The 27,051-nt window shown below is 48.2% G+C and overlaps 2 protein-coding genes across 3 annotated transcripts; both read left to right on the top strand.

Moving 5' to 3' along the window:
* Positions 1-503: 503 nt before the first annotated feature.
* Positions 504-8,474, top strand: tm6sf2b (transmembrane 6 superfamily member 2b). Its single transcript, XM_037469774.2, has 11 exons — positions 504-574; positions 730-837; positions 2,744-2,847; positions 3,998-4,095; positions 4,205-4,308; positions 5,232-5,314; positions 5,508-5,632; positions 6,068-6,169; positions 6,322-6,414; positions 7,923-8,042; positions 8,152-8,474. Exons 2-11 carry the CDS (start codon positions 758-760, stop codon positions 8,386-8,388), a joined length of 1,146 nt encoding a protein of 381 aa, XP_037325671.1. The 5' UTR covers positions 504-574; positions 730-757; the 3' UTR covers positions 8,389-8,474.
* Positions 8,475-12,981: 4,507 nt separating this feature from the next.
* On the top strand, positions 12,982-18,240 carry hapln4 (hyaluronan and proteoglycan link protein 4). 2 transcript variants are annotated; one of them, XM_037470782.2, is made up of 7 exons: positions 12,982-13,081; positions 13,788-13,920; positions 14,719-14,908; positions 14,988-15,160; positions 15,239-15,354; positions 15,958-16,144; positions 17,598-18,240. In XM_037470782.2, the coding sequence occupies exons 1-7, from the start codon at positions 13,079-13,081 to the stop codon at positions 17,990-17,992; spliced, it is 1,197 nt and encodes a 398-aa protein (XP_037326679.2). In that variant the 5' UTR covers positions 12,982-13,078; the 3' UTR covers positions 17,993-18,240. The 2 variants fall into 2 exon arrangements, with proteins under 2 accessions (XP_037326679.2, XP_037326678.2); XM_037470781.2 differs by having other exon boundaries at positions 13,785-13,920.
* The last annotated feature ends 8,811 nt before the right edge of the window (positions 18,241-27,051 follow it).

The raw sequence follows: 27,051 nt of genomic DNA, 5'->3' as shown, positions 1-27,051 counted from the left end.
CAGAAAACCAGACACAAGGAAAACCACTTCCACACCAGGGCCGGGTCTAGGCAGGGGCAAGAGGGGGTCTGGCCCCCCTCAAATAAATGTTGTGCCCCCTCAAACTAAATCTAGCAGCTATGTTGCAGAGCACAATGCCCCCCTCAAGATTTGTGCCTGCCCCCTCATACATGCCTGTCTAGACCCGGCCCGGTTCCACACACATCTGGTGGTTGATCTGGGATCAGGCTCCATATTTCATTTTACAATGCGTGCTTCAGTCTCACCTGATTGCGAAGCCTTTGTTTGAGTGTTAGAGTTTGTCATGGCACAATGCACACGTTTCATAAACGCAGCATTAAGTGCTCAGTGGAACGGGATTCACTTGAAAGCGTCTTGCTGCACGAACAGGAATGTAGTCCTGCTCACTAATACGACTTATGTAAATCTCTGAGAAACTCAAATTGCGCAACTCCCCCCCCCCCCCCCCCCCCTAAAAGCTTCTTTGTGTCCACTTCATTATTGCCCCAGTAGAGGCCATGTCTGCCTGAGGCCGGCGGTAACTTGATTAATCCAGTGAAGGGAAACCCGGACGGTAAGAACCTGCTCTACTTCTTCTCAATTCACGATTTCATTTCGTTCAATGGTTTGAAAGACATATTTTTATTTGTCCCCTTATAAATGTATTGACATGGTTTGAAAAATGATTTTAAGAGTGTGCTGTGTTGCTCGGCGCTGGGTGTGTTTCAGGGACGAAGGCCGAGCAGCTCTCACAGAGATGGAGACCTTGGTCTTTCTGTTTTCACTGTCGGCTCTCGGCGTTCTTTACGCCATGAACTCCATTCCCGAGTTTCAAGAGTAAGTCCAAACATTTACTGGTTTCTTATCGCTCAGTTTGGGGTTTGAATAACATTGGTTCTTTAGTTTGGTTCCTTAATTTAATTCTTTAAATAATACAGTAATTTAAGAAACCCAAGAGAGCTTGTAAAAGGAAGCTTTCCCACACCGGCTTGCCAGCAATTTATAAAAAGACATCTTTAAAGTACTCAGAAGAAGGAAAATTAATTAGATTAGATGGGATTACAAATAATACAGAGGGTCATTTGTTTGATCCTCAACTTTCAGTTTTCAGTTTGGAACTGCCAATGATTACTTTCATGCAACCGAAACACATACACGTATTAACATAAAAGGCTTTTACTAAACGAATCAAAGCACCAGCGATGTATGATATGGTGTCATTGGATGAAAATGCACTTCACCACCACCAGAGCATGCTGTAAGCCCACCGCTGGACCTCTGTCCACCATTCATTACCAGATATATGACCATTTGCCTCTTTGGTTGTGCAAACTCTCGAAATGAGGAAACCATCCCATTTCTTGGAGGGACACGCAAAATGAACTGGGAGCAAAAAGAAGGGAGTGTGAAGAGATATTTGTGGAGATGAAGTGATTTCAGAGATAATTCCCGTCCCTCTTATGTGTACGTTATCCGTCATGCCCGTTCACTGGGACACTACAGTGCTGAATGAACAGAGCCAGGGCTAAATCACACATTCCAACTCCCCCCTTCTCACTTTTCATTGCAAGATATTTCTCACAGACTTTTACACACCTCCTGTGTGAATATCTCTGCTGGGCCTTTTTTTTTTTTTTTTTTTTGGAGCGCGTGGACATTAACAATCAATGCAGGCTGGCACGGAGGAGTTTGATAAACTGCTCGTGACAAGCGATGCGCCTCGTGCTTTTACACTCTGCAAACGGTTAATCTTCCCTCCGCTGTTGAATCGGAGAGAGGTGGCCGGGGGGGGGGGGGGGGGGGGGGAGCTTCCCTGTCCTCCGACGATGCGCCGTTGTTTACCAGGCAGATGCCTCGAAGGCATTAATCTTTTCCACCTTTGACCGGCAAACATGCAGGCCAGCGTTAGAAAATCACATGGCCCCCGCCGTACGGCCTCCCACTCCTCTGCCCATGATTGATTAAAGCTTTTTGAAGCTGTGCTTTTAAGCCCCCGGTGGGCCTCCTCAGCAGCAGCAGCAGGAGAGGCGGAATACTGCAGATCTACAGTTCAACAAAGAAAAGTACACCAGAAGTGTACATAATGGATCAATAGCCGATCAAGAGGTGTGTCAAATAGTCTCATAACGTGCATGCACATGTGACATAGATCAATTTGTCTGGCAAAATGTTAGAGTTTTGAAACTAAAAGGCTCCTCTTTGCATTCAAATCAAGTTAAGGCAACCGAAGTTTGGAAAGATGCATCAAAAGCCCCTCTTGGATGTCCCATTGGTCGATAAAACCGTTCAGTGGATGAGGTTCCATTGCAGAAGATGTGATTGGTGTGCCCTCTGCGACGCGATGGTGCCCTTACAGTGAAGAAAGCCTGATAACCGCGTTTCAAGGACGTCCTTCTGGTGGAGAAAATGAGATAAAGGGCCATCGGTGATGGCCTTCCAGTCGAGAAAAGACGACGGAGCGGGCGCACTTTCTGCTCGCTGGTTGCATCCATCACACAGACGTCCCCTCACACTTCTGCATTATTACGACTAACCCCGAGTTGCGTAATCATCCTTCCCTCCTTCCGACTTCCCATTCATCATAATTTACTAATTTAGCACTGCGCAGAGGACTGGCACAACTTCCATGGGAGGAACTAATTAGTAAAGAGAATGAAGCAGAAAATCCGAGGGGGATTGGTGTCCAAAACCAAAGCGTGTCAGCAGTCTGAGTGCTAACGGTTGAATTCCTCTTCTCCCGCAGGCCTTACGTGATCCTGGGGATCGGCGCCGCCGTGCTGGTGGTGGTGTTTCTATTCTACTTCCTCATCACTCGTGCCAACCGACCCAAAGACGCCCTATTCTTCGGTATTGGACACGAACACAAAATGTTTCCAAACAAGTTCAACAAAAGGTTGAACTGTGGGCGATTTACATCTGATCAGTCGAAAAAAGCTGCTTAGACTGATCAGGCTCAGGGCAGATCTCGGCCACGCCGTTGTGACATTTCAGCCATTGTTACCACAATCGAGTCCTTGATTGACCTCGAAGCAAAGCTTTTGGAGAATGTTCCTGTGTGAGAGCCAGCGGCTGCCACTCGGTGCCCGGAAGCCGTACTAGTGTTGTGCAGGTGGAACCATGACAATGAGCACAAAGGCTGCGGCAGGTTCTTCTCAGCGATAGAGAGCCATAATCCCCCCCCCTCGCCCCCCCCCCTCCGCTATCTCACCTGTTAGATGCCAGAGATAAACCTGGTTGTCCCGAGGATTACAGGGACACTGGTGGTAAACAAGAGGGACGATATGTGTGTGCAGGTACATCGGTGTGTGAAGGACAGATAGGAAGGATGTAATACGACCGTGGTATCTGCAGAGAGTCGCCCCCCCCCCCTTTATAATGACAGTCTGTGGGCAGAAAGTGAAATGTTTAGCTCTGAAATGTCCAGTAGGAAGCCCAGAAGGAGCAGAGCTAATGAGACAGTCTTCAGAAGTCATCGTACCAGGTTTTGTGTAAGAATTTTCAATTCATGTGTGTGTCCACACTATAAATGCTGTTTTTTTTTGTGTGCTGGGCTTTCACCCTGTGGATAGAAGATGGCTGTTCACCGTGGACTTGATATGAATATACTTCATGGCTCAAGACTTCGCCCCTACGTGGGCCATAAATCACTCACTAACCATTGAAATGGAAATATCTTTAATGATCTTTAAGAACCTGGAAAAGCCTGGAAGTACCAGAGGCTCTTGGTCTCTGCGTTGCGTCTAAATCACAAAGGCCTCTGAATGACGTTTGATTAAAGCTGAAAAAGCTGCTTAACATTTCTTGGTTTAATGAGGTCTGCTTGTTTTATCTTTGGGTCTGACACTCATATTTTACACTGGCAGACAGTAACCCCGGCCCACCATCCCTTCTACACACACACACACACACACACACACACACCTTTTAAGAAAATTACTTATAAGATGAGGTAATTGTCTTCATGTTTTTATACCCTGCATGATTCTTGCCTTTGCAGTTTTTGCCGTGTTCTCCTTTACTTGTGTCATCGACCTGACAAGTGCCTTGGAATATGACGGCATTATCTCTGGCTTCATGGAATTCTACCGGAAGACGGTGGGTTTCTGGCTGTCACTCCTAAAATGCCGATGTTAAAAATGCACACAATGCTAACTCCAGTTCAACCAGCCGTCTGTCATTGGCACTTGCGATATCTGTGTTTTAGGGGGAGCCTTACCTGGGAACAGCCTACGCCATCATGATGTGTTACTGGGATGGAATCGCACACTTTATTATGTATCTGATGATGATCGGCAGGATAACAGACAGGTGGGCGGTTTATGCATCTTCTATGATAGACTGCACAAAATAACGGTATAATGCTGTTTTTATACAGCACTCTCCTGTATGTTTTTTAACAGTATTATGCTATTGTAATTTACAATAGATCATTTCCTGTATTCTACTGTAATTCTGTGGAATTACAGTAGAATACAGGAAATGTGGCTGCCAGTAGATTACTGTAAATTAACGGGGGAATTTGTTAGTGGAGAATTACGTTATTTTCATTTTTTTTCTTCTTAAAGAAAGAGTTTGGGATTCACATTTTATCCCATGAAATTCACCAAAAAGCCTGAATAAAATGCTATTTTCAGAAGAACACAGGGTGAGTTAGTCATAAAGCGCAGGCTGTGAGTTCACAGCTCACAGTGAGCGCTGCCTCGGGCATCATTGAGATGAAATCCTCTATTAAACAATGTCGGCTTTTGTACCATGGGGAGAACATCTTTTTACACTAAACATGTGATATATGTGAAACAAATATCAGAGCTCTTAGTCACACAAAGAAACCTGTTGAAACCTGTATTCCTTAAGGGTCACATAAAGAACCCTTATTGGAAGATAGAGTTTTTCAATGATTGTTGAAAGCACGAGTGTGAAAAGAACCATTGTACCACCACACCGCTCCTCGGTAATCTCATGGGACTTAATGGAATATAAAAGGTGGTACTTTCCAGGGAAGTACTTGATGGAATCGATGCAATATAGAAGTGCACCCTTATAAAATGGAAAAAGTTCTGGATAAAACCTCAAGAGAAGGTTCTGGGTGGAAGTATCTCCCCACACAAGGGTTCTCGTAAGAGATTCCCTAAACATTTACGGCCATGACCCTTTAATTTGGGGTTTGGAAGTTCCTCTCTGTTCCCTGAGCAATCTGACTTGGTGTAACCTATTGTGGGTTTCCCTCCCAGGAAGGGCTACCGTACCATGGGCTTGTTCTGGGCCGGCTCTTTGTGCGCCAACATGAGCGTGTTCATCTCCGGCATAGTGGCAGGTGAGCCTAATCTCTAATCTGTTCCTCTCTACCGGTCCCGCGATGACAAGCGTTGATCAAGAGAACATCTGCTCTGCCGCGTACCTGCGTTTCATTTGGCTTGATTGCAGATGTTGTCATGTTTATATAAAGTCCGTTCATGAGTAAAACATGACAAAAGTCTCTTTCTTACTTTTCCTACTTTTCGCTGCAGGTAAATATGGGTCCGAGATCCGTCCAGTCTTCTGGCTCAACTTTGTCTTCCTTCTGGTGCCCGTGTGGGCGGCCATCACGCTTTTCACTCGGCCCAAGGACAGACCGCTGATCGGGGGGTACAACGTAAGTCTTGTGCATGAATGGTTGGACCTTGGTGGAACGGTTTAGCGCAGCGGTGTTTGGTCCAGTTGAATGGGCTCCAGGCTGTGAGCGACGACAAAGGGCACCCATTAACACATCTTTGAGCTGCTGTAGTCTCCAGCACGCAGTGTGATGTATTTTGTGATGTACTCACCTGAATCTTTGGTAGCAAGCAGAGTTTGAAGGTTTTCCCAGTACTGTACTGGCCCTGAGCCCTCCGTCTTACTTTTGCCTAAACTCTAGTTTTCCTGGTCAGAGAACACACAGCCGCCATCATAAATACGTGGGAGGGCTCGGGTTGAGGTGACGAACCCACAGAAGGTTGTCAGACCGAGTTAGCCACTTACGAAGAAATGACAAAGGAGCATTTCCCCAGCTAGAAATAACTAAACAGTGATGGTCGGCTTCTCCTCTCAGGCCCAGCAAGCCCAGAGCATGAAGCTGATCTGGCGTCCTGTGGATCTGATCCTGGTGCTGCTCCTCTTAGCTGCCATGGCCTTCACTACCCTCAGAGGCTTGGTGAGTGCAAACCGCTGAGTGTTAAAAGGTTTAAAGACAGCGGATGGCGGATTTAGTCAGACTTCCTCTGCCTTTATGTCTTATCTTTGGCTTCTTTTGCTTCTCTTTCTTACACTGTGGAGTGTTCCTGTTATTTTGTCCGCCCTCTGTAGGCGGCTCTGGACTCTCCGCTGGAAGCCTGTTCCGTCTACCTGAGACACTACGAACCCTACCTGAAGGATCCTGTGGGCTACCCCAGAGTGATGGTGAGTGAATGCCACCCCCCCCGCCTGTTTTCACACATCCAGCCACACAATGGACCTCTGCTTTCATGGAAATCCCACCGAGCGTGCCCGAGGCCTTCTCCTTATCTCCTCCGCTCTTTTTAGCCCACGGCTGATTATAGGGTCGTTTTTCATCATTACAGCAACAATGAGCGAAGGCGTCGAGGCGCAGAGAGGCCGCCGCATCTTTGTGTGTCTCTCTCTCTCTCTCCCTCTCTCTCTCTCTCTCTCTCTCCCTCTCTCTCTCTCTCTCTCTCTCTCTCTCTCTCTTTCCTTTGCATGAGACGGATAACATATCACCACCGCGGCGCGGCTTTTCCGCTCATTCCACCACTCTCCCGATCCAGCTCGGCGGCGGGCGTTGGCGCCTTTTGTTCCTCTCGCACAGGTTTGTCGATAGGTCAACCGAAGACCTTGTCGGGGGGAGCGGGGGGGGGGGGGGCGCCGTCCAGTCACAATTGGGAGCCATTGATCAGACGGACGTACCGCATGCCGAGAACTTGATAAGCTAATCCCTCTCCCTAAGGCCCCCCCCCCCCCCCCCCATCAGCATCTCGCTGGGTGGGAGTAGAGTGTGTGCAGCATGTGAAAGTATGCGTCGGATTGCGGCCTTTGCTTATCTGTGTGTGTGTGTGTGTGTGTGTGTTACTGCGTCTGGGCGGTGCATTGTGTGCACCTTCTAGGGGTGAAGGAGGGAAATAAAGTTTGGTCGCTGTTTCCTCGCTGACCGACCTCTTCGTTCATTGGCGATGATGAAGCGGATGTGACAGATTACCGCGGCAGCACTAAAAAGACGTTTGGACAAAGGACTGAAGGACATTTATGATTGGAACTCATTAGAATTCATCGAGACCTCAGACCCAGAATGAAAAGAAAATGTTCACTAGTGTAATTTGACTTTTTTTTTTTTAAGCGGGTAACTGGCTTTCATGCACCAAATATTACAAGCAGAAGGTCAGGACGGTTTCTGTAATAACCTTTGTGTCATTTCTGCTAACGATGCAAATTAGTGTTTTAGAGACTTGTTTACATTTCACCTTACACTTACCTAACAAGTCACGGTGATGAATAAAATGAGATAAAATAACGCGGCGGTAATTGGACATTTTAGTATAGTATAGTTGGTTATACAACATCAAAGTGCAACACAATGTCTCATTAAGTCTTTAAAGATTTAACACTCAACAAAAGAGAATAAGACATCAACCTCCATTTTACTGCTAATACCTGTTAACCTTTACTTCACCTTTGCTGCAAAGTTCTATTATTTTTCCACACTTCTGGTGCAACTTTTATTCTGAGGGTGTTTGTAATTCTGCATTCCAAGCATTCTAGTAGACGGAGACGTTTTCCACTGGAATATTCTGTACATCATAACACACTCCAACAATTGTGTGTGACAACAATTTATGCATGTGGCAATAAAACAGATAGAAATGTTTAATTTAGCAGAAAACAAGTAAAAGGGTTCCACATCTCTGTTTTTGCAGATGCTGCACTTGTTCTTCTACGGACTCCCTCTGATGGGTGCATTCGTTTACGGCCTCCTCAAGCCCGGCTGCTCGTGGATGTCGGACTGGACCGTGTTCCTGGCCGGAGCCGTGATCCAGGTGACACCTCGGAATGTCAACTGCCTCTGCATCGATTAAAGTCCCTCGACTACCACAAACCTCTGTGACGTCTGCGTGTGTGTGTGTGTGTGTCTGTGACTCCCTGCAGTGCCAGTGGGCCCACGTCGGGGGGGCCCTCCACCCCGGCACCGCGGCTCCATTCCGCGTCCCCGCCGACGCTCTGTGGTCGGTGGCGGCGGCCAACCTGCTCTACGCGGCCGTTCCCGCCCTGGTGGCCGCGCGGGTTCACAGCAACCCGTATTTCTTCCTGAAGATCGCCCCGTTCCCCGGGCAGACGGGTCTGCCCAACAGCGAGGAGAAAGATACCAAGTACAAAGACAAATAGCCCGGCAGAACCTAGGCTTTGACTCGCCGAGGGGAGCTGTTTTTATTTCAAATGTCACACAATACACGACTGTCTGGCTCCACGTCTTTGGCTTCAGTGCTTATTTGAACGCTCGTTCCTGATGTTGTGTGTCAGCTGACGTGATGGATCGACATTCATTACTGTTCATCATTATCGTCCCCAGAGGACGAGTAGCCACCACTGACGTGTCCTTTGGTTTTTATTGCAACAGCTGCACAAAGAATGGCTTCTCGTGCAGGCTCAGCGGTTCTTGTGTGAAGTGATACCGGGTTTTCTCACTTAGATGGTGAACATTATGCCGTCTAATAATCAGCATGTTAGCGTGGAGTTAGCTCACCTCACCGCCTGCACGTTCAAAGGTTTTTTTTTGCAGTTGGCTCTTGGGCCACCAACGAATAAGGGTTGGTTTAAAGCTTTGAATAGTTAGCGATACAGTCTACGTGACTGGAAACAACTTACCTGAAGGCTTAAAGCTCTGCACTAACGGGATGTTTTCTGTTCAGATAAAACTACGCTCGGTAAAGTCACATAGCTCCTTTTCATCCAGCAAAAAGTCCCCCCCTCACCCCCCGATAAGAGGAAAAAGGCACGTGATGTTTGATTCTTTCTGAGTGAGGGGTTTAGAGGCAGAAACAGCCTGCTTCTCATTCAAAATGATTACAAAAAGCCACCCTGATGCTTCTAAAAGTCACTCTACCTGCCCGTGGCCTTCCTCCGCTTCCTTTCAGCCCATCGGGGAACAAATGGAGATTAAAGAACAATTAATGAACAGTCAAAATATGGCGAGCCGCTTATGATGCACATAAATCAACTGAGGTGCAAAGAGGACGGACGACATACAGTAAAGGGTAATATATTGTTATATTTATATATTATATGCAGAGGCTTCAGTTTTCTCACTCTTTTCAGGTTGTTTCAGATTTAATATTTAAAACATCTTACCTGACATTGGAACCATTTCAATTTATGATCTATTATTTATACTCTCTAAATCTCTGAGACACTCTGCAGGCATGCCCCCCCCCCCCCCCCCCCCCTCGTTCACACTTGTTCCTACACCTCGGCTCTACTCTGTTCCACATGAACACAAGCTAAACGCAGCGGGTTCTGGGGTTCTGGAGATCGCTCTACTGGACAGAGTAAACAGACGTCTGTGTGACGGAACCAGAGGAGCTTCAACAACAACAGTCTGCAGGCAGGAAGGAGACCAAACCAGAAGAAATCTTGTTTTTCCTATTTATATACACATAGATCATCATTTTGAATGTTAATTTGCAATAGATATAAATGTTTAACATGGAACTCAAGCGTCAAGCCCCATGTTCTATATTGAGTTGAGTGCATAAAAAATCCCAAATCCAGTACAAAGCCACATTTTTTTGATTCACCTTTTTTTAGATTTTAGTCATTTTTACACTACATGTTTTAAAGTATTTTGGCCATTGGCTATTTGGATATGAAGGTATCACTTCTGTTCTGCAGCCTCGAACGGGACGTCCCGTATCCACCAAAACTATCGACTGGCGCACAGAAGGTTCATGTTGCACATTCGACCGCAGTTTGCTGCAGGACTGTGATGTTCAGACGTGGTGGTGGTTGGAGAAGGCAGGCGGGGGCCTTGCTGCAGCCCCCACGGACCATTGCTGAGAGCTGAGAGAGCGAGGACGTGCCGACAGAACGTGATGCAGTCTGCTGCCGGCCTTTATCTCCTGTTTTTTTTTTTGTGTCCTTTGTGGGTTTAAGTGGGAAGAAGCCATCCTGCGTCCTCTCTCTGATCCACCCGGGGGGGGGGGGGGCCCAGACTGCGTTTCATCCTGCCTCCACTTTACATTCCTTGATCCTGTTGGTTTGTGCTCCTCCGCGGTGTTGTGGCCCACGAGATGAAGTGTGCGTTGTCTTTTCACAAAGAGGCATAAACAAGCACACCGAAAGTCACCGACACCCCTCGCGCGGGAGAGGGTTCCCCCCGTTGCACTTGGATTGGAAGTGTGAGGACTATATTCTAGCAATGCAACGCAGTGACGGACCCATCTCCTTCGGGGAGGGGGGGGGGACGCTTCCGATGCGGCGCGGCTATTTAAATGAACACAGTGTTCTCCTGACAGAGACGAAGGAGGTCATCGGCGCGGTTAGATAAAGCCTTTTAAAGCAGCATTGTAGCCCTTGTCTCCATCCCTGACCCATCAATAACGGAGAGCCTCTCATAAGTAATTATCCCCGGGTGCTTCGCCGAGCAATAAGGCCAACCGACAGACACCGAGAGGCCGACTCATTTAATTCACTCTCCCTCAGCAGCTTCTTCATGCTGAAGTGTAGCATCGGCCGATACTCGCACATGCCAGCGGTGCACTCTGTGTGTGTGTGTGTGTGTGTGTGTGTGTGACAGAGGCTTTAAATCAAATCAGCCTGCTCCAAACAGCTCTGTAATGCATTGATGGGAGTCGCAGGGGGATCCCTGCTGCAGATGTCTGCTCGGGCCGTGTGGACGGGCCCCGGAGAGTCCGGAAACAAAGAAGAGCCGCTTAAAGTAATGAGGCCTGAATAAATCATCAGGCTATCTGGTATCTATTTATCTATCTAGTTGCATTACCATTCATTTCTTACCTATTGCATCAGCATGCATTCATCACTGTGTGTCATTTGTATGTTTATTGGCCTTTATCATATTGACAGAGCAACACTGGACAATGATGACAAACACAAACAGACACACACAAGAGTCCAAGGGTTCAGACACAAGTTTGTCTTCATCATCAAATCCTCCGAAACGATGTGATGATTTGCAGAAACACGTCTAGATTATCATCACCTAGATCACATCATCATCCTCACAACAATCGGACTACTTTACTGAAGCTCCCTGCATGTTTAGGTCTTATTATCTAGAGCAGACTGCAGGCAGCATTACATCGTGCATCAGTAAGCACCGAACATGTGTTCTATCTCTGAAGCTCTCGGAGCTGCATCCGTTGATATTTGGCCCGACAAAACTGAGCTCTGCTGCATTTACATCGGACGTTTTCATGCACCGATGCACCAACGCGGCGTGACTGATGGCTACATTTAGTGATCCTTCTTCCTGATTGTGATTTGGAAACTAGGCTTTTTTTATCCAGCCCACCAAATCACTGCTGAATCAAATTTGTGGCCGGTTTCATCAGCGACAGTCACCTCCCTCGAAGGTAACAAGTCATCTTAGAAAAACCTCTGCCCACTTTATTAGAAAAGAAGATGCCCTGCACGCTTTCTCTCAGCTAGTGACAGATTTTTTTAGGAGGATCATATTTGTCTGCTGAGCTCCGAGGTCCTTGAGCTGGAGCGACTCTTCTGCAAATCCAGCAGCAGGTGGGGAGAGAGCAGTTCAGCTCATTTAAATGGTGACCAATACATCGTTTAAGATGCCACGCTAAATCAACTCCTGATGTCTCTGTAGCTCCTGCCGGTGCAATGCATCGTGGGAGAGAGCCCAGGCAGACGCCCCTGCAGCGATGCAGCATCTCGGCGCTCTACAAGGCGCTGCCAGCCGAGATGAATCCCAGCGGCACGGCTGGGCAGCTTCTCCTTTTTCCAGCTTAACACAAAGTGCAGCTGCCCGATGTCGAGTGTCCCGTCTCCTCTCGTTGTCGGCCGGCTGCCATCATCTCGAGGGCCTCTCCTATGTCGCCCCCCCCTCCCCTCTCATATGGGTAAGAGAGAGAGAGGCCTGAGTGTCACTGAAGCTGCACTTCATGCCGCTGGGGACGAAGAGCAGGAGCCTGTCGGAGGCTCAGAAACAGACGCGTCCAAATTCAATGAAAGGGCCGCAACGGAGGAAAATATTTTCATTCCAAATATTGATGGCACGTCGTATTAAACGTGTCCCGCGCAGCCGGAGATCCGGTCTCAGATCTGCCGTCATCAGCAGCACTGGAGCCGGCCTCCATCTGCAAACCCAGCAAAGTCAATCAAGCCATCGATCCAATATGGTTTCTCCTTTGAAGTCATTAGGGTTAAAATCTCAATTCAATGAACTCTAGCTTTTTGTAATGTCTGTGGTATTTGAAATAAAGTTAAAGTTAATCTGAGATACTTATAACCTGTTATCAAACATAATCCGACAGAATTTTGAGACGCTAAAAGCAACAAGAGAGAAAGTTGCTTCTGGTAGCTTTAAGTAAAAGTGAATACCAGAATATTTAAAGGATTGTATAGAAATGTATATATTGTATTATTAAAACGTGGAAAAACGATCAAAGATGCTCAAAGTAGATAACAATGTGTATTATTTCCTTCTGAATCGTTATAGTTCAGTCTCAATTGTGCCTTTAAATACAGTTACTTGAGTAATAACGGCTGCTGACATTCAACTTAATTAATTACTTTATTCCAATGTAAAAAAAGTATTTTTCACTCTTCCTCAGCTAAAGTAGTTAATCGATCTTTAATTCAGGTTTCACTGCATCACCCGCTGCACGCGCTGCGCTGCTGCGTCATCGGAGGACTGCGGGACACCGGCGGAGATCAGCGATGGGACCGGGAACAGGGAGAGAGAGGGAGGAGAGGGGGAGGGGGGGGGGGGGGGGGGGGGGAGAGCGCTGCAGCAGGACAACGCTGAGCCCGGCCGAGGAGGTGAACGGCACACGGCGGCGCACATCTGCTCCATCCCGGCGTTCATCGAGTTCCGGCGGCCATGGTGAGTCCACGTCTGCGCTCCATTAGCGAGGCTCTGCCGCGCGGCCGGGGACCTTCATCCAACTGACCTTGGTGGGGAAAGGGGGGAAAAGAGGGGGGGGGCGCTGGAGTGCGGTAAAGGGCTGTTTGTATGTGTGCAACGTGCGTGCTGCTTCGGTTAGTCCGCCTCACTGGGGCCTGTCCAGATGTGTTGTGCCGCGGCACTACGCAGGAGACGGTTGTCCTCAGGTGACCCTGACAGTGCATGCGTACTCATCGGAGGGGCTCACAGCTGCAGCATACTGCACGTAGCGGCTCCCGTGCTGCGTTGTTATGATGATGCAATGTAGATCGATCGATATGTGTGGTGAAAAGTTTTGCTGTGTTTTTGTTTTCGAGAAATGCTTGAAATCCATCAGTCAAACCCACGCGAACCGCACAGTGCTCCGAGCAACCGCTGCAGCCTCATCCATAACCCAGAGTCACGTGTCTTTTCTGGGGTAATTGTGGAGATTTCCAGTGTGCATGTATCGCTCTTGAGAGTTTTCCCATGAGCACCTTTTCAAATACTTCCTTCTCCTTCAACTGCCAAAAGAAAAAGCGCCAAACAGGGATTCATATCGATGGCGCTCCTCCTCTCACTGAGTTGATCCCCTGCTTCCCCACATTGAAGACGTCAAGCTTTGACCTTTGGTAACCACTGCTCTCGGTTGTGTTCCTTCCAGCAGTTCCTGCAGCAGCTCGGGCCTCTGGCCTTCGGAAAAGTGACCTTTGTTGTCTTCATCCTGACCTCCACCGTCTCAGTGGCTTCCCTGCACGTTGACACGGACAAGGGGAGGAGGAAGGTGGTGCACGTGCTCGGTAAGGAAAATGTATTTATTTGCTGCGTGTCCGGTTCTGGTTCAGGTGGCAGTTTTGATCACATGGTGCGATCGCCGTCCCGTGTTTCGGCAACGACACGACTGCGCTTTCATGGCCGCTGGTGAGAAACAACTTTGCAGAGAGCAGCGGGGACATGACTAGTTGCTGGCCGGTATGGATAATTGTCGGTGGCTTTATCCAGTCACAACAGAGCAGAAAACACACACACACACACAGCGTCAGAGCGAGTGTCTGCAATAAATGCAAATCGGTCTACTGGCCATCAGGAGCAGCGGCCTAAGGTTCCCATTAGTCTTGGATCATTTTGGTGAATTGCTGTGGAGACACCGGGCAGAGATGCTTCCATTGATATGCTGGACGTGGAGGCAGCGTAAATAAACAGCACACGATTCATTCTCCTTTGGACCCCCGACTGCGCTTTGTGTCCGTCACCAAGACAACCGAGGACTGTGTTTTTTTACGGTTAGAACAGAGAGTTGAGAGTAGTGTGATCGCAGCGTTAGAGGGACTCAATGGAGAATTGCTCACTTTTACACATTTTCGGGCCAAGAAAGCAGCTGATGTTAAAAGTTTATAAACTTTGCACTCTCAACATGTTAAGCCTCGAAAGACTGACCTGGTGACCCGACGCCTGTAACCATGGCAACTCTCGCCTGCATGGTGGGGGGGGGGGGGGAGAATGGGTTTATTCGTTTATTATTATCAAACCAAATATATCATCTCCTATAATATAACATCATTAAGAAATGTATGAAAAAAAGGACACAACTCCTGCAGAGGACGACACCGGGGCGGTGATCGTGCAGACGGCGCCCGGTAAAGTGGTGACGCACCGCGGCGGCTCCATCACTCTGCCCTGCAGGTTCCACCACGAGCCGGAGAACACCGACCCCGACCGCGTTCGGATCAAATGGACCAAAGTGACCCATGCGCTGCAGTTCCAGGACGTCTTTGTGGCACTTGGAAGGTGGGGACCTTGATTCGTCAGTTCGCTCATGTGCTGTCGTCCTAAACGGGTCTCACCAGTTGAGCTGGACTCCCCGCAGGCAGCAGCGCGTCTTCGGATCGTACAAAGGCCGCGTGTTTCTGGAGCAGGCCGGACCAGGTGACGCCTCGGTGGTCATCCAGAATGTCACGCTGGAGGACTACGGGCGCTTCGAGTGTGAGGTCACTAACGACATGGAGGACGACACGGGATTCGTCAACCTCGACCTAGAAGGTCAGCGTTTTTTTTTGTCGAACTCTCTCTCGCACGAAGCAACATGAGACGAAAGTGAAATGTTTCTGTCACCGTTAGGAGTGGTGTTTCCTTACTACCCTCGGGAGGGGCGCTACAAGCTCAACTACCACCAGGGGGAGGACGCCTGCAAACAGCAGGATGCCATTCTGGCCTCGCACTCTCAGCTGCACAAGGTGGGTCCACGCGACAGACTGTGGACGTAAGAAGTGGACACGGTCCCCCGTGACGGCACCCATCGGGGGGCGGACTGACCTTTTCTGAACCTCGAGTTTGGCATTTTAGCTCATTTGCAACCAGACGTTCTAGTGCTGGATGTGTCTCGAATCGATGCTAAGCTAGCTGCTAGCAGCGGGCGCTGTCTTGTTTAGCTAAAACACATGATGTGTTGAGGTTGCATTTTGCTTACATTATAATGTGTTCACCCAAGTGACTAACTTTCATATGAGGCTCTAAGTTCTAAAAACAATCAACGGACAATGTCATTGAAGCCACCTGTCAATCTCCATTTAGCCCCGCCCTAAAGCACATCCTCATTTTGCTCCAAATGGACCATAATTCACTAAACGAAGGTTGAAACCAACTTGCACTTTCACAATATTTATGATATAAAATCAGGTGTGACCCTTTCTTCAGAGTCATTTGAGGATGCAGGCATATCCCAGTCTAGACGTTTTACTGCAGGCCCATTTATTAAAGCAAGAAGTAATGGAGTTATGTCAGAGGAGATAAAGCTCTTAATAATGTATTTAATCCTTCCCGCTATCTATCCTCTTCAGGCCTGGCTGGAGGGACTCGACTGGTGTAACGCCGGGTGGCTGGAGGACGGCTCGGTCCAGTACCCCATCTCTCACCCCAGAGACCAGTGCGGCCGCAAGGAAAACCCCGCCGGCGTTCGTAACTATGGCTACCGGCACAAGGAGGATGAGCGCTACGACGCCTTCTGCTTCACCTCCAAGCTCAACGGTGAGAGGCAGACGCGTCGACCACAGCGGTGACCACGGCTCCGCGGCCGAAGATCAGAGAACGATCGCACCGCCGAACACACGCGTCCAACCGAGGGCCAACGAGAGGGAGAAGCCAGGGGATTGTTGCGGTACCGTATAGAAAGAGGGGGGGGTTGGGGGGGGGGGGGGGCATTGTGAGTGTCGGGCGGCGGGGAAACGATGGGCCTGCGTCTTTGATCCCTGCCTGTGATCTCTCCGGGCCTCGGGTGGTCGGATTCAGATCAGGCCTCGTTGGTTCCCGCCGTCCTCTGGGTTCCAAGCGTCGGCTTTCATCCCCCCCGGTTCTTTGATTTACGCCCCCCCACCCCCCCTCCCCCCCTTCACACACCTCCAGGTTCAGATCAGAAAAACTTGACCGCTGGATCGTTGAATGAATCTGCAGTCGAGCATTTATTCTTTTAAATTCTAATTATCTGTAGCGTTAGATTAGATTAGTCAGTGAAGAAATCATGTAATCTACACTACTTGGCTGAGATTATAACCAATTTGATCTCTCATTTCAACCTTGACAAAAGCACCTCTTTACTCTCGACATGAAAGCAAATATTTCTCCACGGCTCGATCGAATCGAACAATTAGCAAAACATACAGTCAGCCGCCCTTTTAAAAAAGTCTGTTTGAGAAATACATGAAATGAATCCTGCAGGAGCCTCTTGGAAGCTTGAAAGAGAATTGAAAACTCCTCATGCATTATGAAAAGCAAAAGTTTTCTTTTTAAATGATTTAGATGAAAGCCGAGGCTCCTCAGTAAATCATGAAAATTTTTTGGGACGGTCCCTCCAAAGCGCAACAAAGACGCTCTGCCAGTGCTTTAACTTGGCGAGAAAGATGAAAAGAAAAAGCCAGGAACCTTAAACGGTTGCTCTCGGCTTCCCCTGTGTGTTAATTACTGTGGACAGTCTGCTGTGGGCAGGAGGTTTCAGCTGTGGTCGTGACCGATACCGTTGCTCGGTCCAGCTGGAAGGTATTTTACCCGGCGTCCCCCCCGGGGGGGGATGCGAGACAATATTCTGCCTCTCTAATAGCCAGCGTAGGATCGATAGCCGAGCCGAGTGCAGGCCTGAGGTAGCTGCCGTTCTGGAAGAAACGGCCAAACGTCTTTGAGTCTCTTCGTCCTTTTGTTTCTTCCTCAGAAGAACTCGCGGTTCAGTTCAGTTTCGAAGCGATTCATCCAATCAGGACGGCGGTTAGGCAACAAAGCCCCCCCCCCCCCCCCCCCCCTCCGTGGGGAGAGATGAAAGCAAAGACGGAAGCGCTTTAAGAGTAATTATGAGTGAGAGAGTATTGGCTTTCGATTCTGAGGAGCTGCCCGGACGGTTTGTGTAACGATATTCTAAAGGACTTCCACTCAAAGGGCCTCCCTCCTTCCCTCCTCCCTCCTTCTTTCCTTCGCCCCCCCCCCCCCTCCTCAGGCAAAGTGTACTTCCTGAAACGCTTCAAGAAGGTGAACTACGCGGAGGCGACGAAGGCCTGCGCCCGAGACGGCTCGGCGGCGGCCAAGGTGGGTCAGCTGTACGCCGCGTGGAGGTTCCAGCTCCTGGACCGCTGCGAGGCCGGCTGGTTGGAGGACGGCAGCGTCCGGTACCCCGTGGTCAACCCCCGCTCGCGCTGCGGGGGCTCCCAGCCGGGCGTCCGACACCTGGGCTTCCCCGATAAAAAATTCCGCCTCTACGGCGTCTACTGCTTCCGCGGGAACGAGGAGGAGCCAGCAGGGGGCAGCGAGGCGACGACGGCGGCGAACACCACTCGGACGAGGAGGAAGAGCGGCGACGGCGGCGTGCCCGGGAACGCCACCAAGGGGATTTGAAAACAGGGGTGGAGGAGGGGGGGTTTTGGGAGAGGGTGGGTGGTAGTAGGTCACCTGCCTTCTCTCCACGTCCTGATTGGTCGACTGTCAGAAAATAAAGGCGTCCTTTTCCCAAAGGGTTGCATGTAATAAACAAAAGAAGCCAAGGCGGCATCTTTGTAACCTCCGGTCATCAGAGCAGCTCCATCAACACGTCAGATCCGGAGAGTCAGCCCGGGAAGTCCTTGTTTACGTGCGACGATGCGTCGGCCCCTAGCGCCGAAAAAAAAAACACTAAATATATATAAATAAGTTCGGTAACCGCCTGTGTCCGTGTGCCATGTCATTAGCCTAAGACCCGAAATCTCGTAGCCAGAGCTGAACCTCTAGTAAACATTGCACTTGCTCTACAACATGACAGCACCTTGGCTTGGACTAAGCAGGCATGTGTTGCTTTGGCTGAGAGAAGCAAAAAGCTGCAGTAATGGCTTTCCTCTCACTTACTGCACGTCCTCTAAGCCACGCGGGTCACCAAATGCACCAGGAAGTGAACCCGCGGCGACCTCGATCTCAGAGTCCGTCTGACGCTACAGAACGGATGAATGTTCTTGAGAAAAACAATAAAAGTCTTGTTTTGGGGTCTTGTATTTTTGCCTCTATGTGAAGTCGTATTGGTGGAGAAATTAGGGAAGAAAACTTGATTAAATGACAAATATAGCAGACGCGCTACATACATTTAGCAGACTGAAATTGGACTATTGGAAAAAATATAATACGTGGTTATCACACCTAACAATTTAAGTCATTTTGAAGTAATTACTGAAATATTATTTTTGCCATAAGTGATTGTTTGAGCTACATTTGGATATTCCCGAAGATTTCATCGTAGCTTAGCCTGTTAGCATGCTAACGTTTGCTAATTGGCATTGAACACAAAGTCATAACAGGTATGTGAAGATGAATATGAATGAAGACGGTTTTGAGAAATGGAAGTAATGAGTATATAAGTATTTCTATATTTATATTGCACTTTTTTCAAACACAGGTTACAAGAGAAAGAGAAAAATTACAAAAAAATATAAAGAAGGTCATAAAAGCACCGGACTATGTTTGTTTTAGTAATAATGTATTGGATCATTCCGCGTGCAAACATGATGCGTTTTAATGCTGCTCGGATCTGCGGACAGAGGAAATTAAAGCAGCTGCTTCCTTTCCCCGAGAAGGAGGAGCAGCCTGTCGCCCTCCAGCTCCTCATCCAGCAGCTCCTTCTTGTTCCATTACTACCAAAAATGTTTCAATCAGGAGAGACAGGCGTTAGACGAGGAAAGATAATTGTTTGTTATTGGCGCGTGATGTGCGATGATGATGATGATGATGATGATGAAGTCTTTGCTGCTTGGACTGTGCAGAGGGACAGGCCACGTCACGGGGACCACCTCCGTCATTGGTTGCTTCAACAACCACAACACAATGTTAATATTTAAATACTTTAAACGTTAACTCGTTTGAAGGAGACGTATTTAGATTGAATTTACCTACACGACACTTTTCTACCGTGCGGAAGGAGACTGAAGAGCGGAGGACGAACCGTCGTGCCGGGAACGTCAGAAGCTGCTGAGGGCCATGTCATCGTCATAGCAACTGGCCGCATGTGCTCAACGGCGGGACATAACAGGGACGAAACATGACCTTAAAACGCAAAAAAAAAACGAATCGCCATCACAGAGCCAATGGATGTATGATCCCGCTGAAAGATTCTCTGAAACAACGATGATGTTTTTAAGTCTCACTGAAGGATTGAGCAAAGTGTGGCTTGATTCACCATCACATTCATGCGTTTGAAGTCATCTAAAAATTCCCCTTTTCTGCAAACTGCTCGCGTGCTTTGCTTAACCACAGTGACACGTGGCGTCGCGTTGGGCCGACGGCGTCCTTCAGGAAGCCACACAGCCGACAGATGGTGAGCTCAACAGGCCCGAGGTCAGAACCCCCCCCCCACCTCCTTCCCCCCCCCCCCCCTACGAGGCACCAGATCAGAGAGGCGCTGGCCCTGATCAGAGCTCCCTCGCGCGCGCGAGAGCGAGAGAGAGAGAGAGAGAGAGAGAGAGAGAGAGAGAGCGAAGGCAGACAGGTGGAGGGAGGCGGCGCAACGTCGGAGGCCTCTTTTCACGGCAGATGTTTCGACTTGTCGCGGCGGGAAAGTTACCCTCCGACCGAGCGATCCGTCGCACCTGTGCAGATACGACGAGGCGTGAAAACACCAGGGCCGTGCACAGCTTTTAATAACCCCACGCCGCAGAGATCCTCTGCGTGATTACTGTGAAAGTGCTTCACACCGAAGCCGAGCGGGGTCGCCTATAGACGCCTTTAAAGAGGACTGTTCTTTGGTAGCGAGCTGGTTTTTAAGAGACAACAACACAAAGTCAGGGGGGAAGGACGCCGTGAAAAGGGGAGAGAGTAAGATGTGTGGAGGAGGGAGATAAGGGGGGGAGAGGGGGGGAAATGCAGGACTGAAGGGTACACAACAGGCTGAACCTTATCTCACCTCAGTCACAACCCCCCCCCCCCCCCCCACCCAACACCTACAAATCACTTAGTGGCTTGTGGGCACTTTCATATTTTAAGGAACTTGGAGTGACTTCCCAGAGGAAGGACACTTCTGACCTCAAGAACTGCCGAGGTCTCTCTGTGCTGCGGGGGACTCGTCACACGTCTTCCCGTTTAAATATTTCATGAGCTCATTAGGACTTCCCCCGCCGCCCTGGCCGGTTCGCTTCATGCATGAGCTCATCGTCCGCAGAGCGCTGGGCAGTCCGGGCAGAACACGCCGGAGAGTCCTGAGGATACAGAGAGAGAATTAAAGCAGCCGCTCTGCTGCCGAGGGGCAGTGCTCACGTCCTTAAAGTAAAGAATCAATGCTCCTGTGCTAATTTGCAAAATGTTCTGCAATCAGGTCATTCAACGGACTACAGGACCGACTACTTTTCAAAATAAACAACGAATAAATCAATGTTAAATCTCTGCTGGGAAGCAGCTAGGTGTTTAGGTCAGGGATCTTTCACTGACATTTTTAGGCCGACCAAAATGTTCAGTTTCCCTTCCGTAACATACATAAAGTAAATGCACTTGTACTGACAGCAGCTTATTAAAGCCCGATTTCCTAATCGTCGCAGGTCGGGGGGGTCATTTAACAAAACACTGCACAGTGTACACACAGCTGGCAGGGCCGAACGTGAGGGCGACAGTGTATGAAAGATCTGGCTCACGCTGATGTTTGCGCTGGCTTTGCTCCTCAGGTCTGACTCGTTGACACACACACACACGCGCGCGCGCACACACACACACACACACACACGTACACGCACACGCACAGACGATGGTAAAATAAGCTGTTAGTGAGCCGAGGCGGCGCCATCTGCAGCCGTCGTTAGGACGGACGTGAATGCGGATTCATGGGTGAAGCTGTTCCACAACCTGGCCGCAATAAAGATGAGGAAGATAAACAGGGTTAAGACGCACATTAATCTTTCACTTTTAATTTGCATAAGCGGCGTGGAGACAAGAGGAAAAAGTGCCCGTGCCTGCAGCTTTTGGTGTTTATCTCCGAGATAAATGCTGGGAGGAGAAGAGAGGCAGCGCGGCTCCAGGGTTAAGTGAGAGACTGTCAGGCGTGAGATGATGCTAAACCCCTTGTTGATTTTCATAATCTTCTTGAACTTTGGCAGCGTCATTGAGAGATAATGCAGGATAATACCAGAGATCCCCATTGATTGGCCAGATGGCGCGGATATCGACCCGAGAACAAGGTTACGATGAGCTGTCTTTCTGTACCTCTGATTTATCTCCTCATCTAAAACAAAACACAATCGGGACGAGCCTGGAGTATAAATAGTATGTTGTGTGATGTCCTGAGAGGTCTGGTCCTCGATGGGAGGTCCAGTCCCATCCGCTTGCAGATTTCCCCGACGAGAGCAGAAAAGGAGAGGCGTCGAGAGAAGAAAGAGGGGAAAAGGTTGAAGTCATGTTGCAGAGCAGGAATGAGAATTACAACAAGAGATTTGTGTTGATTTTTGTTGTGACGGTTTTTTTTCTTGTCGGATTTAAGTTTACGTTTTTGGATGAATACAAGACTTTAAGTTTTGAATCATTGGTGGTCGTCTTTATTTTGTCCACCCACGCCTCACCTTAAGGTCCCAACCTCTCGAGACATCACAGTTGTTAGTGTTATTAAAGCAATAAGGTACGAGAGGCTGTACTTTATTGTCCAATAATGTAACAGTTCGAGGGTGTACTCGAACTGTTACATTATTACATCATTTTAGGCTAACACAGTAGCATAAAAGCTAACCCAGTAGGATAAAGTATAACTCTGTAGCTCAAAGGCTAACACAGTAGCATTAAAGCTAACCCAGTAGCATAAAGTATAACTCTGTAGCCCAAAGGCTAACACAGTAGCATAAAAGCTAACCCAGTAGCATAAAGTATAACTCTGTAGCTCAAAGGCTAACACAGTAGCATAAAAGCTAACCCAGTAGCATAAAGTATAACTCTGTAGCCCAAAGGCTAACACAGTAGCATAAAAGCTAACCCAGTAGCATAAAGTATAACTCTGTAGCTCAAAGGCTAACACAGTAGCATGAATAATATATCTGTAGCTCAAGGGCTAACCCAGTAACATAAAGGATAACCTAGTAGCATAAAGTATAACTCTGTAGCTCACAGGCTAGCACATTAGCATGAAGAATATCTCTGTAGCACAAAAGCACGAAGGCTAACCCATAACTAGTAGCACAAACGCTAATCCAGTAGCACAAAGGCTAAGCCAGTAACGTAAAGGCAGCACACAGGGAGTCCCTAAAGCTCAAACTTGTTTCCAAAAGGCCTGGTGTCATATTTTTTTTGTGGCTGCAACAAACCTGAAACTTCTGCACAGCAACAAAAATGAGAGCTGAAGGTCATTTTCAGCCGTGAATTCTGTAAAGAAACTAATGAGCGCCGTCCTTGGAACTCACCGAGCTGAGCGAAAAAACATCACTCAGCCAGCCGAGAAAGAGGATGTTAAAGAGCCGCTATATTCAGTGTGATTGATGGTCGACAGAAAGCACAACCCGGCGCGGTGGCTTCTTCCGGTGTTTTGGAATAATAATGAAATGAGTGAGTCACATATCAGAAGGGATGAGAGGAACGAGAGAGAGACAGAGAGACAGAGAGAACAACAGAGAGAAGAGGTTTTTTATACAGGAGACAGTGCTGTGAGGCGATGAAACCAAGCACTGAGAAGAGAGGACTCTCACACTCGGAGGTTCAGGTGAAGGGAAGGTCTCCGAGGTGGAACAGCACAACAGTGGGCGGATTTACCAACAGTTTTCTGCCAAAACAGAGCTTCTCTCTCTTACTTTCTGCTCCCCTTTTCGCCCTCTTCCCTCCTACCTTTGATCCATTTCTCTCAGTCTTGTCTCCTCCTGCTTCTCCTTCTCTGCCTCCTACACTTTCCCACTGAGGGATTCGCCCTCAGCGACCTACGCTGTTGCTTAAACTATGTGCAGAAGATTTTAAACATATTAAATAAAATCATATTCATGATATTGATATGTTTGGCTCCGGAGAAATGTTTTACCAAATTCTAGGAGATCTGCAAATGCATCTGGTGAAGGTCAGCGAGACGCAGATTGTTCTCTGGCTCCAGAACTTGCAACTTGGAGACAATCTGAATATCTCAGTAAGCAGGAACGTGATGGAGGGAGGAGATAAACTCTCAGAACTTCAAAATCCAGTCAGAAAAAGTCTACGTAGTCTAAATAACTGGCTTTTGAGGGTGAAAGCAGAACCCTTTCACAAAGCCTCCATCAGGTAGGTGTAGCTTTCAATGTGAATGTTCGAGGGTACATGTAGGTGTGAAAAAAAGAAAGAGAGGAAAGGATCAGAGCGCTCAGAGGTAAACAAATGGGAAACACCATTTATTCCTTCTGATATCATAATTAAATTGCAACTCAACATACTTGGCTCTGTCATAGTTTATTTTTTTTACATCTTTCCTTTCATTTGAATATTTGAAGTTCTGTGAAATGCTGCAACGCTTTTTTTTAGATTTCATTCGATGCATTCAGCTATATTGTACTGAATTGGATTTGATTATCGTTTTATTTATTGTGTTATGTACTATTTATTTAATGCTCATCACAGAGTGCTGTCGTGGAAACACTATGTCTACTTTGTTAAGCACTTTGCAGGTATAAGTTGTTGTGGCAACCAGAAATTCACCATTGTCTAACTTTTCTACTAAAAAAACAACAACAATTTTATGTCATATGTGTAATTAAGGAAGGTTCACTCAAACAGAAGTATAACACTTGAAATTAACCAAATCAACACAAATAATCAACCCAACGAAGACAGTCGACGGATCCAAACAAGGGTTTCCTTTAATGATCATTTGTCATGTAAAGAATATAATACAATGACTGGACTGGAATGCATAAGAACACTCATCAATCGGTACGGATAAATACTCGTGGACCACATTCACATTAAGGTGTGTTGTCGACACACAGGCAGCTGAAGAGCCGGATGGTTGAGGACCAACTCGCTTCCCCGCACAAAAAAATAAATAATGCGAGAGCAGGAGGGAGAAAGCGAAAGGAGGGAAGATGGGTTTTTGTATCTGTGAACATGGTCCAGAGGTCTAAGCAACAAGCACACACACACACAGTCTAAATGGATTCAACAGAAAAAGAGTATCTACATCACAGAGAAGAAGAAATGTTGGTCATGGACTCTGTTTCGTCCCTCATCCTCTCACTGGACGGGCCGCGAGACAACCGGGGGACAACGGGTCAACGGATCAGGGTCACGCATCCTTCAGCGTCTACTCAAACCAACACTTAGGACACGGTTTGAGTCCTGTGTGTCAACGGAGACTTATTTAACCGGACTTTTCTCCACGGGACTTTATTCCCCCCCCCCCCGAGCACAACCCTTTCTTGAACCTGACCCGTCAGTCTCGTTGTTTTAGAACGCTGGGCTCGGGGTCGCAGCCAGACTCCGTTAAGTCACTCATCCTCACAATTAAGGCTCCCAGTAATGAGGCTTCATCTCGGTCCATCTGCCCTCGGGGGGGGGGGGGGGGGGGGGGCTTCAAGCAGGGGGGGAACAACGAGGGGAAGAGAGAGCCGAGAGGATCAAAAGGAGGAGTCCAAAGCAAAGAGTGAGGGGTCAACGCCTTTGAAGTTTTAGAGAGGAAGAATGTGATAAAAATGTGTGTGTTTTTGTTGTTGTTGCATGAATTCAACACTGAAAGCCGTATGTGAGGGTGTGGGAGAGAAGCTGTGAGAAAGTATGGCACCTTCAAAGGAGAGAGACAGAGAGACAGGAAATAAACCGGTCTCAGAGGACGGGGCCGAAAGCAAGATGTCCCCGACATCAAGAGACAACACACACACACACACACACACAGACAGACACACAAAGACCTCAGCAGGCTGTTATTCCTGTGGACTGCTCGGTGACAGGACTCTAACTCCTCGGGCTCCAATGAAGAACCGAGGAGGATTAATATCGGCGGGACGTCTAAACTCATTCGGGAGAAAAGCAGCAGAAACCCCAGCGTTTGTGTGTCAGAAATGAAGAGAAGCGAGAACAGCAGATCGATTTCTGACCTCAACGCGTTTTAGCTCATCCCGGGAAATCCATCCATCCGCTAGCTTGCTAATTCCACCACGGCTACACGGGTTTGAGGTGGTTTGGAGGCGCCATCACACCGTCACCGCTGGACCCAAAGGGTCCCGCCGCTCCCTCCCCAGGGTCCCGCCGCTCTGCGTCCCCTCGTGGTCTCTTTCGACTCTGAATTGAATTGTGCGAACAGCGGGGCTCCTGATGTGTGCTTTTTCTATTCATGCACCTTGCACTCCATCCGTCTTCCGATAGGAAGGGACGGGGGGGCCCCCTGAGACGCTTTGACAGCTGAGACAGTTCCCCCGCGTCCCCGCGTCCCGAACCTCCCAGCGGCTGTCCGTCAACCCGAACACCTCCCTCCTCCCCCCCCCCCGTCTTGTCATCACGGCGCCGCAGATAATGCAACTTGTTAATTAGGCATGCAGGAGATTAATTAAACTGATACAGAGGCGTGGGCTCACTTTCTGTGTGTGTTGTCATTGGCAAGGTGAGAGGAGACAAACAAAAGGCAGGGAATTAGTGTGCAGGGGATGGATCCTCCCACTTCATGTGACTTTATAGAACCCGATTACTGGAAAAGAAAAGTGGTTAGTTTAGCTCCTTCAATACTCCTCTGTTGAGAAGCACCGAGGAGAGAGAGGAGGTGATGGGAGATGGAGCGAGAACCTACAGGGGGGGGAACGTAACAGATAAAAGTGTGGGTGTGTGTTTGGGACAAAATCCTAGGAGCGCCAAAAAAAAACCCCCACCACTTTAACCCCCCCCACCCCAGCTTCGGTTCATGATCCAACAGGTCGGATGAAGAGAAACAACAGACGTCTGTTATCTCTTATCTGTAAGTATAATTATACGTGAAGTGAATCATTTCAACGTCGTTTTACTCGCTGTTTTCCAAAAGCACTTGGTGAGGAACTGATGTTTGAATATTGCTTTTGTTCTGAAGACGAGAATACTCTGTCACATGAGCAGAATATCCCATGTGGGGTTGCTCCGGTTTTAGGACCATGTGGAATGTGATGCTTCCTTCCTTTGTGCAATAGTTTGCGGAGGGACAAGGTCTTAAAACGCTTCATGTTTTCACGGAGTGTTAAAAAAAACTACAAGGAAGGACAAAGCGGACGTGGTGCAGCTCTCTGAGATGAAGGGACGGACGTTTGAGACGGTCTGACACAGAAGTGACTGATGGGTGACGTGATGTCGGGTTCTTTTTTTTTTTTTTTTTACATTTCTCCTCCGGGTTTTTTTTCTTCTTCTTCTTCTTTTTTTCTTTTTTTCCATATCTGATCTAAAGTAACTCACGATGACAAGAAGACACAACGCTAACAATCCAACAAAAGTTCAACTACAACAAAAATCAATCAAAACCTGTTTGAGTCGCGTTTAAGTCGAGTACAGTGTCTTATAAAAAA

The sequence above is a fragment of the Pungitius pungitius genome, chromosome 7 (assembly GCF_949316345.1).
Source record: "Pungitius pungitius chromosome 7, fPunPun2.1, whole genome shotgun sequence".
Taxonomy (NCBI): Eukaryota; Metazoa; Chordata; class Actinopteri; order Perciformes; family Gasterosteidae; genus Pungitius; species Pungitius pungitius.
This window is presented reverse-complemented; position numbering and strand designations above follow the sequence as displayed.

What these genes read in the sequence shown, in the direction of transcription:
- tm6sf2b (XM_037469774.2), top strand. Translation starts at nt 758, where the DNA reads ATGGAGACCTTGGTCTTTCTGTTTTCACTGTCGGCTCTCGGCGTTCTT. An exon ending in ATCGGCAGGATAACAGACAG is followed by an intron (nt 4,309 to 5,231) that starts GTGGGCGGTTTA and finishes TTTCCCTCCCAG; the next exon opens with GAAGGGCTACCGTACCATGG. An exon ending in TGGCCGGAGCCGTGATCCAG is followed by an intron (nt 8,043 to 8,151) that starts GTGACACCTCGG and finishes GACTCCCTGCAG; the next exon opens with TGCCAGTGGGCCCACGTCGG.
- hapln4 (XM_037470781.2), top strand. An exon ending in GTCTTTGTGGCACTTGGAAG is followed by an intron (nt 14,909 to 14,987) that starts GTGGGGACCTTG and finishes GACTCCCCGCAG; the next exon opens with GCAGCAGCGCGTCTTCGGAT. An exon ending in CTTCACCTCCAAGCTCAACG is followed by an intron (nt 16,145 to 17,597) that starts GTGAGAGGCAGA and finishes CCCCCTCCTCAG; the next exon opens with GCAAAGTGTACTTCCTGAAA.